Source organism: Rhodotorula graminis (assembly GCF_001329695.1).
Source record: "Rhodotorula graminis WP1 unplaced genomic scaffold RHOBAscaffold_14, whole genome shotgun sequence".
Classification (NCBI taxonomy): domain Eukaryota; kingdom Fungi; phylum Basidiomycota; class Microbotryomycetes; order Sporidiobolales; family Sporidiobolaceae; genus Rhodotorula; species Rhodotorula graminis.
The window spans coordinates 285,436-299,650 of NW_017264941.1; the positions used below are offsets into that span (position 1 = coordinate 285,436).

General features: G+C 68.0%; 3 protein-coding genes across 3 annotated transcripts; 1 reads left to right on the plus strand and 2 right to left on the minus strand.

Moving 5' to 3' along the window:
* Nucleotides 1–85: 85 nt before the first annotated feature.
* Nucleotides 86–5,909, minus strand: RHOBADRAFT_55682 (uncharacterized protein). Its single transcript, XM_018417967.1, has 20 exons — nt 5,879–5,909; nt 5,388–5,639; nt 5,207–5,331; nt 5,095–5,136; nt 4,794–5,034; nt 4,617–4,705; nt 4,499–4,547; nt 4,371–4,438; nt 4,046–4,301; nt 3,902–3,981; nt 3,124–3,840; nt 2,660–3,050; nt 2,357–2,583; nt 1,971–2,287; nt 1,829–1,905; nt 1,203–1,767; nt 918–1,132; nt 680–799; nt 486–588; nt 86–381 (listed from the first exon to the last, which is right to left on the minus strand). The coding sequence occupies exons 2-20, from the start codon at nt 5,560–5,562 to the stop codon at nt 123–125; spliced, it is 4,116 nt and encodes a 1,371-aa protein (XP_018268631.1). The 5' UTR covers nt 5,563–5,639; nt 5,879–5,909; the 3' UTR covers nt 86–122.
* A 234-nt stretch (nt 5,910–6,143) lies between these two features.
* On the minus strand, nt 6,144–10,338 carry RHOBADRAFT_55683 (uncharacterized protein; the record flags this gene model as incomplete). The annotated part of the gene is made up of 7 exons (XM_018417968.1): nt 6,144–6,282; nt 6,366–6,624; nt 6,687–7,061; nt 7,182–7,358; nt 7,434–7,669; nt 7,757–9,836; nt 9,913–10,338. The coding sequence occupies 7 exons, from the start codon at nt 10,336–10,338 to the stop codon at nt 6,182–6,184; spliced, it is 3,654 nt and encodes a 1,217-aa protein (XP_018268632.1). The 3' UTR covers nt 6,144–6,181.
* Nucleotides 10,339–10,853: 515 nt separating this feature from the next.
* Nucleotides 10,854–11,873, plus strand: RHOBADRAFT_46628 (uncharacterized protein; the record flags this gene model as incomplete). Its single annotated transcript, XM_018414826.1, has 5 exons — nt 10,854–10,862; nt 11,204–11,282; nt 11,357–11,460; nt 11,528–11,785; nt 11,862–11,873. The coding sequence occupies 5 exons, from the start codon at nt 10,854–10,856 to the stop codon at nt 11,871–11,873; spliced, it is 462 nt and encodes a 153-aa protein (XP_018268633.1).
* Between the last annotated feature and the right edge of the window lie 2,342 nt (nt 11,874–14,215).

Here is a 14,215-nt window from a genome sequence, read left to right on the forward strand (position 1 = left end):
CGCGAGCGGGCGAGGCGAGGGCGGAGGAGACGTTGTACTAGACACGAGGCGAGACGACGCGATGCAGTGCAACCAGTGACTCTTTCATCGGACAGTTTCGTCGCGTTGCAGAGAGCGAGAGTCTATCCGTACGACGCGTACCCGGTCAGGACCGGCGGCGTCGCCTTGCCCTCTCTCGCTCCTCCGCCTCCTCTCCTCGCACCACCGCCGCTGCCGCCACCGACAGCGTCGACCCACGACGGGACGCACACCCTGACGGGCTTGCTGAGCCGCACCGAGTCGCCGCCGGTCGCGGTCGAGCCTGCTGGCGGGGCGACCGAGGGCGTGAACCGGCTTCGAGGGACGACGAACAGGCCCGACGAGCCGCCCGACGTGACGCAGCTGCGGGGCGTGCCGAACATCGAGAGGTCAGTGTACCGCTTGTGTGACGAGAAAGGCTCTCGAGAGGCGAGGGAACAAGAGAGGGAGAGAGAGAAGCGACGCACCTGCACCCGCACCCGCTCGGGCACGCTTCCTCCGACGAGAACCACTCCTGCAGGCACGCGAGATGCCCGACGTGGCAGCACGTCGTACAGCTCTGCTGCAGGCCTGCACGACAGAGATAGCGTGGGAGAAAAGCAGAGGTCAGGAGTCGAGCCAACGAAAGTCGACGACGAGAGGGAGAGAGAGCGAGACGCACCAGAGACGGGCAGGTGGCACAGGACGCACAGCGTCGCGCGTTGACGCTTGCGGCATTTGGCGCACGTCGACTCGCCGTGTCGCAGGCCCGAGCCGCACTGCGTGCAGGCGTGGCCCGTCTCTGCGAGAAGGTCGAGGAGGACGACGGTTCGGCAGAGTCAGTGCGTGGTCGTCGTGGCGATGTCGCTCGGGAAAAGAGGGAAAGAGAGAGAGAGAGAGAGAGAGAGAGAGAGACGCACCGATCGTCGCCGTTGGGCCCAAGCCGTTGGCCTCCCTCAGTCGGGCGACCGCGACCTGGTTCGTCGCGCTCGGCTTGACGGCCGACCGGCACAGCTTGAGCACATGCGCTCGCTCGACGTGCTCGCCCCACCGGTACAGGAGCTCGGCGTACGCGAGCCGGATGAGCTCGAGCTCGAGCTGGGCCCGGTCGGTGAGCCACCACGAGACGGGTTTGCTGCGTGCGAGACAGGGCCGAGTCAGGGACTGCCGGCTCGGATGCGTCGAGAGAGAGGACGGGGACGCACTGCAGGTTGAAGGCGGCGTTGAGCGAGATGGCGACACGCTTGCGGGCGGCCGGCTTCTCGACCTGCGAGATGGCCGCCTGGACGACCGGGCTCTTGGACGGGATCAACGCGACGCTCGTGCCGCCGAACGTGACGGTCGGCGACGTCTTGGACCTCGTGCCGCCATGGTCGTCGTGGTGGTGCATCGCCGACGGGAACGTCTGCCCGGAGCGCAAGGGGCTCTTGGCGAATCCGGGTGACGTGGCCGGACTGGCCGACGTGCTCGTCGAGGTGGGCCGCGTCGCGCCCGGCGTACGGTCGGGGCTCGAGGGCGACGACGATGATGCGCTGCGGAGTGACAGCATGCTCGAGGTGAAGAAGCCCGACATCGACAGGTTGCCCCACGACGGCTTGGGCGAGTGCGACTCGCCGCGCGCTCGGCGCAGGCTCGCCGTCGTCGGCAATGGTGTGCGCTCGCCCGACGAGTCGACGTCGTTGAGCGGCTCGAGAGGGCGGTGGCGCTGCGAGAAGTAGTCGGGCTCGGGTTGTCGATCCGACTCGCGCTGCTTGATGGCGGCTTCGACGGCTGCAAGGGCGAGGCTCGGTCAATTTCTCGACCGGACAGGGTGTGAGACTGGGGGACACACCTCGTGTGTGGGCCTCGAGCAGACACGCGATGACGCCGAGGGTCTGGATGTCCTTGAGGTGGGCGAGAAACTTGAGGCTGCGCCGGCGCAGAGTCAGTCGTCGTCGCGGTGGCTCACTCCGATCGAGAGGAAGAGGACGAACAGCTCTTGCAGAAGACGTTCGGCGAGAAGCGACTCGCGGCGGTACGTGAGCTCGCCGCTCTCGGTCCCGAGGCCGTTCTCGAGGAAGGCGATCATGGTCGTCCAGACCTTGGTGAGGAACAGGTCCTTGGACGCCGCGGCGTTAAGTGCCGCCTCGCGAGCGACATCGACAGGAGGCATGCTGAGGGAGCAGGGCGCTCGGCTGGGCGACAGGAGCGACAGGTGCGAGACGTCCTTGATCTTGACGATCGTGCTGAACGACGGCGCGAGGTCGGCGGCGGCGGTGCTCTTGCGGCGCTTGTTGCGCACGGCCGAGTACTGCAGATGTTCGAGTCAGTGACGTGACGACGAGGGATGTGTGGCCGAGGAGGGAGAGAGGGAGCGCACCGAGCGGAACCCGTGCGCTTTGGTGACCTGGAGCGCCTCGTCCGCCTCCTGGTACTCGCCCTCGTAGTCGGGCGACTCGGACACGAGGTTGCCGAACGCCTCGGACAGGCGGAGCGGGAACTTGCGGCGCGGTGTGGGCTCGAGCTCGTTAGGCGGCGAGGCGGTGCCGTCCACGTCGCTGGCGGGCGAGACGCTCAGGTTCGACGGGAAGAAGACGACGAGTTGGCCTGCGGGTGCAGGGCAATGTAAGTCACCTTTACGCGAACAGGTCTGGGTCGAGGAGAGAGAGAGAGGGCGACGCACCGGAAGGACCGAAGCACGCTCCGCCTCGTCTGGGCGGCGGCACGTTGACGTTGTTGCGTAGGATGTCGGCGGCGAGGTTTGGCGTCGAGCCGTCGAGCGCCTCCTCGGCCTCCTCGTCGTCCTCGTCATCGGCGCGCTCGACCGAGCGGTCGCCGAGGAGGTACCGCAAGGCCTGCTCGAGCGACGACACGCCGCGCTCGGCCCGGTGCGACATGAGGCGGCGCACGCCCTGCAGGATGACGGCGCGCTGCTTGAGCGAGATGTCGACGCTGCGCTCGAGCTCGATTTGGGGTGGCGCCGACGCCGGGTAGGTGCGCGGGAAGGTGAACGTGGCGCGGACGAAGAGCGGGCTGTAGAGCGAGACGGTACAGGTACGGCCGGCGACGTGGACCTGCGACGAGCGCGACGTAAGTACAGGTACCGAGAACGCGTCGAGGAGAGAGAGAGGAGGAGGAGGAGCGCACCTTCTCAAAGTTGATGCGAGGGAACCGCCGCACGACGCTCGTGATCTCCTCGCCCAGGTTGGCGTACAGGTACTCCTTGCCGACCGCCGTGCCCGTCTGTCTCGACTCGCCCGAGAGCACGCTGTCGGCGCGCTCCGTCTCGTCGCCCTCGCGCGCCGTCGCCGTCCCGCCGTCCGTGCCGCGCACGATCGAGCTCGCGCGCGTCGAGGGCGGCGCCGTCTGCTCGTCTGTCCCCTCGGCGTGCGTGTGCTCCGACTCGTCGACCGCCGGCGCCTCGATCGCCTGCACCGGGCGGATGATCTTGACGCCCTCCATCCATGCGAGGCGGTCGTGCTCCTTCTCGCGCCGGTTGCGCACGCGCGTGGTCGACATGGTCGCGGTCGCCGCCTTGGCCTCGGCGGTGACGGGGTAGGGAAGAGCCGTCGTCGGGAGCGGGACGTTCTCCTTGCTCTGCGGCGAGGTCGGCAGGCTGGCGTTGCGGAGCGAGGACGTGAGGAGAGAGGGGGTCGGCGGCGACGACAGGGACGCGGCGAGGAGCGAGGTGCCGGACGAGAGGTGCTTGGGGATGGTGCTGGTGGGCAACGAAGGCGTCGCGGGCGTAAAGCTGATGGGCAACGGCGGTGCGGGCGCCTCGAAGAAGGACCGGTACGAGATGTCGGGGCCGCCGCGACGACTGACAGGCACCTCGATCGGCGCGCCCTTGACGTGACCGACGTCCTGCAAGGAGGCGATGTCAGTGCGTGTCGCGTCGACGGCGCGAAGAGGGGCGAGGGCGCACCTTCATGAGGCTCTCCGAGATGGGCCAAAGTCGAAGCCGGCGGTCTCTTGCCCACGTGACGAGCTGGAACTCGCGGTCGTCTATGGAGGGTTAAAGTCAGTCGGGGCTTGTGGACGAGACGACGAGGGAAAGGTGCCGGCGCACCATGGTCGAGATCTTCTCCTCCCCTCGTCCTCCAGACGTACTCGCGCACGCCTTCCCTCGCGCCCTCGAACCTCGCCACCGGCGTCGGCTGCTCCTCCTTCTCGTCCGTCTTGTAGCTCCACACGCTCAGGGCGTGGTCGCTGCGCTGCGGCAGGCTGAGGACGCCGTCGCCGAACGGGAGCCACCGAGCGCGCCAGATGGGGGACGAGGTCGTGACCGAGCGAAGCGGATCTCGCACGTCGCCGAGGCGCCACGACTGCAGGAGCGAGGACTCAGGAACGGCTCGTGCGGGGGCGAGAGCTAGAGCGAGAGAGAGTGGGCGCACCTTGAACGACTGGTCGAGCGAGCAGGTGATGATCTGCTTGGCGTCCTTGCGCGACCAATCGATGCCGTCTGTGCGTCGAGGTGCGTCAGAGAGACAGGTGGAGCTAGATGTGAGAGAGCAGGACGCACAGATCTTGGCCGAGTGCCCCTGGATCGTCTCGACCGGGGCTGCGCCCATCTGCGACGACGAGAGGCGAGTAAGTCTCGGCATTGCGAGCACATATGAGAAGGGAAATCAGGGACGCACACGATCGTCCCAGATGTGTACGAGATTGTTGTGCGAGCTGGCGATGACGTGCGGCTCTCGCCGGTTGAACTTGACCTGGGTCGCCGGCGCTGCGAGGCGGGCACGACTGGGTCAGAAACCTGGAACGCATTCTGGGGGACGCTTCACGACACGGAGGAGAGACGAAAGTGGACGCACAGCCCCAGCCACACACTCGCCAGATGGGCTTCCTCCCTCGCCCGGTCGAACCGTAGCCCGTGCGCAAGTCCCAGGCCATGACCCAGCCGTCCATGGCGCACGTTGCGAGCACCTCGGGCGCTCCAGGCGACCAGTTGACGTCGGTGACGGCTCGCTCGTGACCATACAGGGCATGCTCGATCGGCGAGACCGAGAAGGCCGGCGAGAGCGACAGGTTGTAGACGACGGCTTGCTGGCTCGACTGCGGACAAGGGGCATGTCAGTGAGGGGACCCCATCACCTCGACTCAGGCGGGACGCACTGTCGCGACGACCCACTCGCTGCGTGCCGGGAACGGGTTCCACTGCGAGAGGACTCGAGTTCAGTTTTGGGGCGCCGAGTCGTCGACGAGGAGAGGAGGGAGTGGGGCGCACTTGAACATCGGCGACCTCCCAGGCAGACTGATGCGGTAGGTAACGTGGAGGATCGTACGGGTTCTGCAGGTCGACGATAAAGAGGCCCTTCTTGGCGCCGAGGGCGACGTCGCGGTTGGCGGGACCTGTGCGAGGGCAAGTCAGTGTACGCCCATGGTCCAACGAGTAGAGGAGGACGCACTGATGCTCATAGAACCAATGGGCTGGTCGATGAAGATGTCCATGCGCTGGTAGAACGTGTCCTCGCTGTCGGGTTCAGGTGCCGCGACTGGTGCGGACGACGGCGGTGTCGCGTCGCGAATGGCGCTCGGCGGCTTCTCCTGCGAGACCGAAAGTCCTGCACCATCTTCTGACATGTTGACCGCCGACGAAGCAGAGGCTGACGAGGGCGAGAAGGGGGAGATCAGGGTCGAGGAGGAGGGACGAGGGTGGACTGCGAGAAAAGGACGACAGAGGGTGTCAGTGCCCGTGCCTCGTCTGCTGCGCTCCTCTGTGCTCCTCCAACCTGCACACGCTCTGTCCACGTCGCGCTCCTCGAGAGCAGCCGCACTTTCCCCACACCTCGTCGAACAAGTGCCGTCCCCTCGTCTCGGCACGCCTCGATACAGTCTACCGGCCAGGACAGCCCCATAGCATGGACAACTGAAGAGACTGGACGGGAGCGGGACGCACCAGGGTTGAGGAGGGAGAGTGGAGGATGGGTCGCTGATGAGGTTCGAGGTCGACGGGGCGCGCGTACGGCGCGCTTGATGCAAGTCGCAGAGCTGCTAGATGCCCTGGTGAAGCTTTCTCACTCGCCGTCGGATGGCGGAGCGGCTGGGTGAAGAAGAGGGAGGCCGGCCTCTCCGGCGAGTCGACGTCGGTCTGCGACGACCGCGACGACCGCGACGAGCTCTACACTCTCTGCTTTTCGCTGCTCTCGGTTCTGTCATGCACTCGTATCGCACGCACGGTCGAGTTGCACCGAGCAGTCCGCTACTTGCGCCGGTTGACGGCGTTGTACCTCTCGGTCGCCCACGAGAGCGCCTCCTTGGCCGGCTGGCAGTCGGGCGCGATGCGTTCCAGGTACTTGAGGTCTGCGGCGCGACGTCGGAGCGGTGAGCGCTCCGGCTCGAGCGTGCGCTCGGGACGAGAAAGAGAGAGAGAGAGCTGGACGCACCGACGAAAGCCGCCTTCCAGTGCCCGAGCATGGCGAGCGCAGTGCCGCGGCGGTACAGCGCCTTGATGCTGTCGGGGTCCTGCGCGAGCGCGAGCGTCGTGTCGCACACGGCCTCGGCGTACTGGGCCGGCGTGCCGATCTTCATGCGCGCCGCGGCGCAGTTGTTCGAAAACAGGGCCTCGGTCGGGAAGATGATGGACGCGGTCGTGAACGAGACAATGGCCTTCTCGTGCTCGCCGGCCGCAAAGTAGTCGTTGCCCTGCCGTCGACGGAAGGGGTCAGTGAGGTGCAGGTCCGAGTGAAAGAGAGAGGTGGACGCACACGCTGCTTCTCCTCCTCGGCGAGGTCCCGACTGAAGGCGATGCCCTTGGTGCGCGCCTCGGCGCTGAGCTCGAGGAGCCGGCCCCAGGCCTGGAGCGGCCTCTTCTCGACCGGCCCGGGCTCCTCGTACTCGAGCAGCTCGACGCCCGTGCCAAACTCGTCGACGATGTTCTCGCGGCCGAACCGGAGCGCCGTGTCGAACGCACGCACGCCACCTTGCCACTCGAGCAGCGTGATCATGTCCTCGGCGAGGACGAACGGGTCGACGAGCATGAGGCGGTCCATGGCGGCGTCGAACGCGTCCGAGAAGGCGAGGAGGTAGTCCTGGACGATGTACTGGCGGTTCAGGCCTTCCCATTCTGGGCCGGCGAGCTTCTGCGAGAACGAGAGGGCAAAAATCCGAGGTCAGTGCGCGGTCGACGAGGGCGATGAGGACGACTCGGGTCGGGCACGAGGGTCGACGAGGGGACGACGAGGGAGAGAGCGAGGGCGCACCTTGGCGCGGAGCTGGACGTGACACCACCGCATAAACTCTTGCGGGTCCATCTCGGGGAGGTCGATCGGGATCTGGCGGTCGGCTTGCTCGCACAGGCCGAGGCGGTGGCGAGCCTCGCGCAGGATGTCGGTGTGCTGCGACACCTTGCAGATGCAGACATCGCCGAGTGTTGCACGCTGTATGTCGGGGAGGGGCAGGTGGTGTCAGTTAGAGAGTACGCGCAAGGACGAGGGAGAGAGAAGGGGACTCACAAGGACGTCGACGAGCTTCTGCATGCTGATGGCGAGCACGCGTTGGCTCCACGCCTGGATCTCGGGGTGGACCGCCGAGTGCCACAAACCTCGGTCCTCGGCGATTGCGAGGAACGAGTCCATCTCCTTGGGCTCGCCCGAGTCGGTCGTCATGCGCCCGCCGCCGAGGATGAAGCTCTTGGCGAGCTTGTCGCGCAGGAGGAACAGCGGCGACGGGATCGCGCCCATGAGCTCGTCTGTAGGCAAGCGACAGAGAGACAGGGAGAGTCAGGTCCCGGTCGGGCGCAAGGCGAGGGGAGGAGAGATGAGGGAAGAGGACGCACACTTGAAGCCGGCGAGGATCGTCTCGTAGAGGAGCCCGTCGAGGTCGGCCCACCCGGCATGATCGGGAGCGACGCCTGTGCACCGGTGTGGCGGGCAGCACCGTGGCGGCGGGTGGCGCGACAGCGGGCTGAATCCAGGCAGGAGCGACGTGTGCGGGCCGGGAGGCCCCGCCGCCGCTGTTGGCGCCGAAACGAGGTGCGCGTCGCCGGCGACAGTGGCGCTCGTGCTCGTCGACGAGGCGCCGCCCTTCTTCTTCTTGCGCTTCTTCTTGTGCCCGACAGCGGCCGGAGGCGGCACGTCGGCGACGTTCGTCTTCTCGACGAGCGGGAGCGAGCGCGCCGCTGCGGCGGCCTCGCCGTCGCCGTCGCCCTTGTCCTCCTCCGTGCCCTGCGCGGACGATGCCGCTCGCGGCCCTCCCGCACCTTCGACCTCGTCCGGCTCGCCCGCCTGCACCTCGCCGCCGTGCTCCTCCCTCGCGCGCCGCGTCTCGGCCGCACAGGCAGGGCAGCACACCTCACAGTGCACGTCCTCGTTGCCCTCGACCCCTCCCTCGTCCCGCTCGTCCCCCTCTCGCCCGCTCACCGCCGACCGCGCCGGCGACTCGGCCGGCGAGCTGCGCCGCGACAGGCGCGACGCCGACGGCGGGCCTGCGCCTGCTCGACGCGTTCTCGGCGTGCGTGACGGCGAGGCCGATGCGGCCGAGCCCGCGGCGCGCTTGCGCCTCGGCGGCGGGACCTGGACGATGGTCGCGCCGGGCGCAGGCGACGGCGCGCGCTTCTCGGTCGGCTCGGCGGCGGCGGCGGCGAGCCTCGATGCCGCTGTAGCGATGGAGCTGACGGCGGACGAGGCGGTCGAAGCGGCGAGGTTGGCGTGGCGGTGCGTCGGCGGCGGTGGGGCGTAGCGCGCACGGACCTTGCCCGGCGGGTTGAGCGCACGGGCTTTGCCCTTTGCCGAGCCGGGTGCGGCGGCGGTCGAGATGGTGCGGGGAGCCGAGGTCGAGAAGGGGTCGGGCGGGGCAGAGTCGTCGGCGGAGGAGGAAGGCGAGGACGAGGCGGCGGAGAGGGGGAGGAGGTCCTTGGACGAGCCGAGCTTGAACCCTTCTTGTGGTGCGGGAGCCGGCTCGTCGGTCGTCGAGAAAGGTGGCGGGCCGCCCTCGAGGCGCACGGGCGCGAGCCTCGGCGCCGCTGACGCCGGCGACCCGATCGAACCGTCTCGGCGAACGCCCAGAGCGGCGCTCGCGCGCTCCACCTCGGCCTGGTCGCGCCGACGGCGGCGCTCCTCGTCGTCCTCCTTGCTCTCGAGCTCCTCGATGTCGGCCTTGACGGCGTCGCGCGTGTCGAGCGCCGCCTCGAGCTCGCGCTGGAGGCGGTGCATCTCGTCGACGATGCGGTCGTCGGCGTCCTTGATGACCTCGAGGCCGTGCTCGCCCTGCTCCTCGGTCACGGCCGTGCTCGTGCCGCCGTTGCGGTACTCGAGGAGGAGGCTGCGGATCTCGGTGTCGAGGCCCTTGAGCTCGGCGCGCAACGACTCGAGGCGCTTGGACCGGCGCTCGCGCTCCTGCTTCTCGGCGACGCGCTGCTTGACGCGCACGAGGAGCTCGCTCGGCTTGCGCGCGGCGCAAAAGTCCATGATGCTCACGAGGTTGTCGCCGCCGGCCTCGCCGACGCCGAGCAGGCCGCGGGTCGCGCCCGGCCCGAACTCGGCCTCGAAGTCGTCGGCGATGAGCTGGAGGAGCTGGATCGGCTGCGAGATGTTCTCGAGAAAGATGTAGAACTCGAGGGCGAACGAGCGCTCGCTGACGAGCTCCTCGGCGAGGTCCTTGAGGTGCGAGTGGTACGTCGAGAAGGCCGTGCGGATCTGGGCGCGCCAGGTCGCGGTCGACTTCCACACGTTGCCGCGCAGGGTGCCCGACTGGATGAGGGTGCGGATCGAGGCGAGGAGGCCGGCGGGCGACGGTGGCGTGCGCGGGGGGCAGACGGGGAAGGCCGACTTGAGCGGCGCCGACTTGAGCATCGACAGGCCGGTCGGCGTGAGGAGCGTGTGCAGGCACGGTAGTGGCGCCGTCTTGGAGGGCTTGAGCTGTGAGGGGCGAGGGACCTCGTCAGTCCGGGACGGCGGGACCGAGCGAGAGGGTGGCGAGACGACGAGGACGGACCTGGGCGACGAGGCCCTCGTACACCATCGACACGCTCGACGAGAAGCCCGTCTCGCGCAGGCTCGTGGCCCACGCCTCGTTCTCGGCTTGGAGAGCGCTGCGGATGACCTGGCGGAACGCCTCCTTGCCGAACTCGAGGTTCTTGGGGTTGGCGATGTCGTCCGGGAGGCGGCCGCCCTCGAGGCCGGTGAGGATCCACGCGTCGACGGTGCCGCTGCTCTCGAGCCAGTCGAGGATCTCGCTGACGCCGAGGTACCGGAGCGAGGTCGAGAAGAAGGTCTGGAAGAGGAGCGACAGGGCGGCGGCGACTTGGTCGTGGAGGGGCGAGCCCGGGGCCGGCAGGGGCGAGTCGGGCGAGAGGCAGCGATGTGGTGCGCACTGCGGATCTCGACCCAGGCCGAACGGCAACGGCGGCCGAGCGGACATTGGCGAGGAGGCGGACTGGCGAGCTGTGTCACACGATGACGAGGTCAGTACAAGGTCCTGCGCAGGCTCCGTCGTGCTTGTGCGTCCAATTAGTGTCCTCTAGACCACCGCGCCGCTCTGTCGGGGCTTTGGCGAGCGGCTACGAGGCTCATCGCTCTGAGACGGAGACGGACGCCGACACGAGAATGCGCTGCTCTGGACGGCCACTTGCTTCATGGTAGGGGAAATGAGGACGCACCTGGATGCCCTCGATCACAGTCTGGTGGGCTGGAAGGCGAGGTGCGGTGGCTGTTGTCGAGAGGACGAGGCAGGAGAGGGAGGACGGCGGCGAATGGGCCTGCCGAGGCGGTTGGTGCTGGTGGGTCGGGGTGATTGGCAGCTGCGAGTACGATGAGCCCGGCGGCTGGGCTGCTCGACAGGCGAGAGAGGCTGTTGGCAGTCGAGCTGCTCGAGCTGGTCCGCCTCCGAGCAGCTCTCGGTCGCATCTCGGCTCCTCCTCCTCCCCGTCGCCAGCCATGCCCAAGGTGAGCTCCCTGTCCTCGTCCACGACTGCTCAGGAGACGCGCCGTCCCCGTCCTCCCCTCTCCCCGTCCTCGCACGACTCGCCGCCGCCTCGCCTCATCTCAAACCTCCCGCGCACCGACGACCGCCGCGACTCGCCCTCACGCACCCAGGGGGACTCGTCAAGCGCACCTAGTCGATCAAGGAGCTGACTCTTGCCCACCCTGCCCCACCCTCCACTCCGCCTGTCGCCTCCCTGACCGCAGAACAAGGGAAAAGTGAGCCCTCTCTCCTTTGTGGTCATCGCCGTCTCGCACCAGCCCTCTCGAGCCAGTCCTGACCCGTCCACTTTGCGCGCACCCAGGGTGGTAAGAACCGCAGGCGAGGAAAGAACGAGAACGACGGCGACAAGCGCGAGCTCGTCTTCAAGGAGGAGGGTCAGGGTCCGTCTCTCGCTCTCGACCGCCCCTCTCGCGTCCTGTCGTGCGCAAACTGACCCCTGTCTGGACCGCAACAGAGTACGCCCAGGTCCTGAAGATGCTCGGCAACGGCCGCGTCGAGGCCATGTGCTTCGACGGCGAGAAGCGTCTCGCCCACATCCGCGGCAAGATGCGCAAGAAGGTGCGTCCTCTCGTCGTGTGAGTGCCCAACAGATCGCGTACTGACGCTTCTGTTTCGCGGCACGCAGGTCTGGATCAACCAGGGCGACATCGTGCTCCTGTCGCTGCGCGACTTCCAGGACGACAAGGCCGACGTCATCCAGAAGTACTCGTCGGACGAGGCCCGCAAGCTCAAGCAGTACGGCGAGCTGCCCGAGACGGCCAAGATCAACGAGACGGACCTTGGCGGCAACGAGGAGGGCGACGACGTGGTCGAGTTCGACGAGGTGTCGGCCGACGAGGACGACGACGACGACGACGAGCGCAAGGACGACGACTTTGACATCGTGCGTCCCCTTCCTTCCCGTCCTGTTCCTGCGTGCGAGCGCGCCGCTCACTCTGCTCCTCGCCCCGGTCTCGCAGGACGACATCTAGGTTCCTCGCCTCCTCGCCGTCCCTGTGCAAGTGTTGTCTGCCCTCGCCGCTGTTCGCAATGTACATTCGCCGTCCTTTCGCAGCGCACCCTCAACGATCGTGTGCCACCAGAGTCTGAGCGAGCGCGAGAGCGAGCGAGAGCGAGAACAAGAGCGAGAGAATGCTCTCAAGCCGGACGAGCGGAACGACCTGCGAGAGCCCTTGCCGAGCAGCTCAGTGCGTCGCTCGAACGTTCCTGGACTGACGATGTGGTCAGTGGTCGAGAGAGGCGAGGCGAGCTTGTCGGGAGCAGCTAGCGAGCCTTTCGTCGCTCTCGACCGCCTCGAAGCCTGCTCGCGCTCTTTGATCGTTTTCAGCGAGCCGTCCTCGCTTGAACGCACTGCAGCGTGCCCCTCGACGTGCTGCCGTTCGTCTCAAATCCGCCTGTCGAGGTTGAGCCTTGGGACCTCGAGCCAGCGTTTGTCGCGCCTCAAGCTCTGCGGGTCCGTGCGAGGCTCCTCGCCGCGAGCCCGGCTGCATGTCAGTCTCTGTAGGTGCGCTCGCGTCGTCCGTCGACGCGAGAGATGGCTTCGACGGCTGTCGGCGACACGAAAGGTCTTCGGCGCCGCGTGCAAGCCATTCCATGCGTTCGGACCTCGTCTCCGACACAGCGCACGGTCGCGATCCCGACGAGCCCGTCGGAGATTCCGCAGGTCGCAGCAAACGTGTCGTCAGTCGGAGAGGGAACCCTCACGGTGCTGCCGCTCGTCGGCGCGCTGGCGGCTCTCGTCCTCGCGGTGAGCTGCCGGCAGCGCGCAAGCGTCCTCGCAGGGTTCCTTCTATCGTACACTCGGCACAGCTCTATTGGCTCCTCGTCGAGCTGGCGCACGCGTTAGGCTCGCCCCGCTCCGTTGGGCCGCTGAAATTAGCCCCGGCGCCGTGCCGGCGAGGGGAGGACTCGAGCGGGCGGCCGCGCACTGACTCGAAAGCTGGCCCGCGTGTGGACGAGCGAGCTGGTTGCTGCTCTGCTCTGTACATCGTACTGCTTGCAAAAGCGCGCTCCTGCTGCCGCCAGTCGACGACGCCGCCAACTACGACCGCGCACGAACCCCCTCCCCGCGCCGACCGCCGACCGCCGTCCCTCCTCCTCCTCGGCCGACGCGCGGAACCTCCGTCGAGACCTCTCGAGCCGACTCTGCGTCACGCACCCGACAACGACGACGACTCGCACTGCAGATCTCGACGACGCCGCCTTGCTCCATCCTCGCGTGACCACCACCAGCTCGAGCGACCTCGCGGCTTCGCCAAGAGTCCTCACCGCGCGCCGACCAGCCTCGCACCACGCCGGCGAGCCGCAAGGCGCACGAGCCCCACGCTGCCGCCGACGGCCAGCTCTCGCCCGCCCGGCCGGCGACCGCTTGGACCGCCCGCCGGCTCGTCCTGCTCGACGCGCGACGGCCGGCGGCGAGGCGGGAAAATCGCGCCCCTCTCGACCCAGCATTCTCCGACTTTAGCGCCAGAGTGTGAGCAATCAACCGCTGTGGGGGATTGTCAGGGCGGAGGTGCGCTCGCCTCGCGGTGCGTCTTCTCGCTGCCCGACCCGACCACCCGACCGCAAGGGTCACCGTGTCCCCGCCCGACGACGGTCTCCCGTGCGTGATTGCTCGTCTGGCCCCGCACTCGGTCACGCTCCCAGGCCAGCTATCCGCCGACGAGCACGCGGCTCGACGACGACGACCGCACGACGCACGGGCCTCCCCGCGCCGACGACCTCCGCCTTCGCGCGGCTCGCATTTCCTCGGACTGCTCGCCGCCGCGCCTCTCGGTGCCTCTGTGCCGGACGCCTGCGGGCCCAGCAAAAAGATCGGGTCCGGGTCTCAGCCTCTTCCGAAGTTCCAGATCTGGCTCTTGCTCGTGCTAGCGCCAGGTGCCCCGGGTATTTCGGGCGCTCGCCGGCGCCGTATCACGAGTGGCAAAACGAGCAGCAGCCAGCGCTCGCCTCGAGCGGGACGTCGACGAGGAGATGGTCGTCGGCGGTCGCTCGCTCGGGCCTCGACACGGGCTCTCTGCTGCTGCGCACGGCTGCGTGCGTCCGTACGGTACGGCTCGAGGTCTGCGCGGCTCAGGCGACGAGCGGGGCGAGCGGGCTCAGAGTTCGGGCGCCACACTTTGACGCCTCGCGGTGCGCGCTGCTGCCCCCCGCGCTCTCCGGCCCTTCGCCTTTTTTGCACCGCGGTGCCTCGTCCGCGCGGTTGCGAGTGCGATAGCCTCCTCACGCGACTCGCCCGCTCGCGCCTTGGCCGCTTTGACTGTCGCTCCTCGCTCTCCCTCTCCTCTCTCTCCCACATCGAGCGACGCTTGCA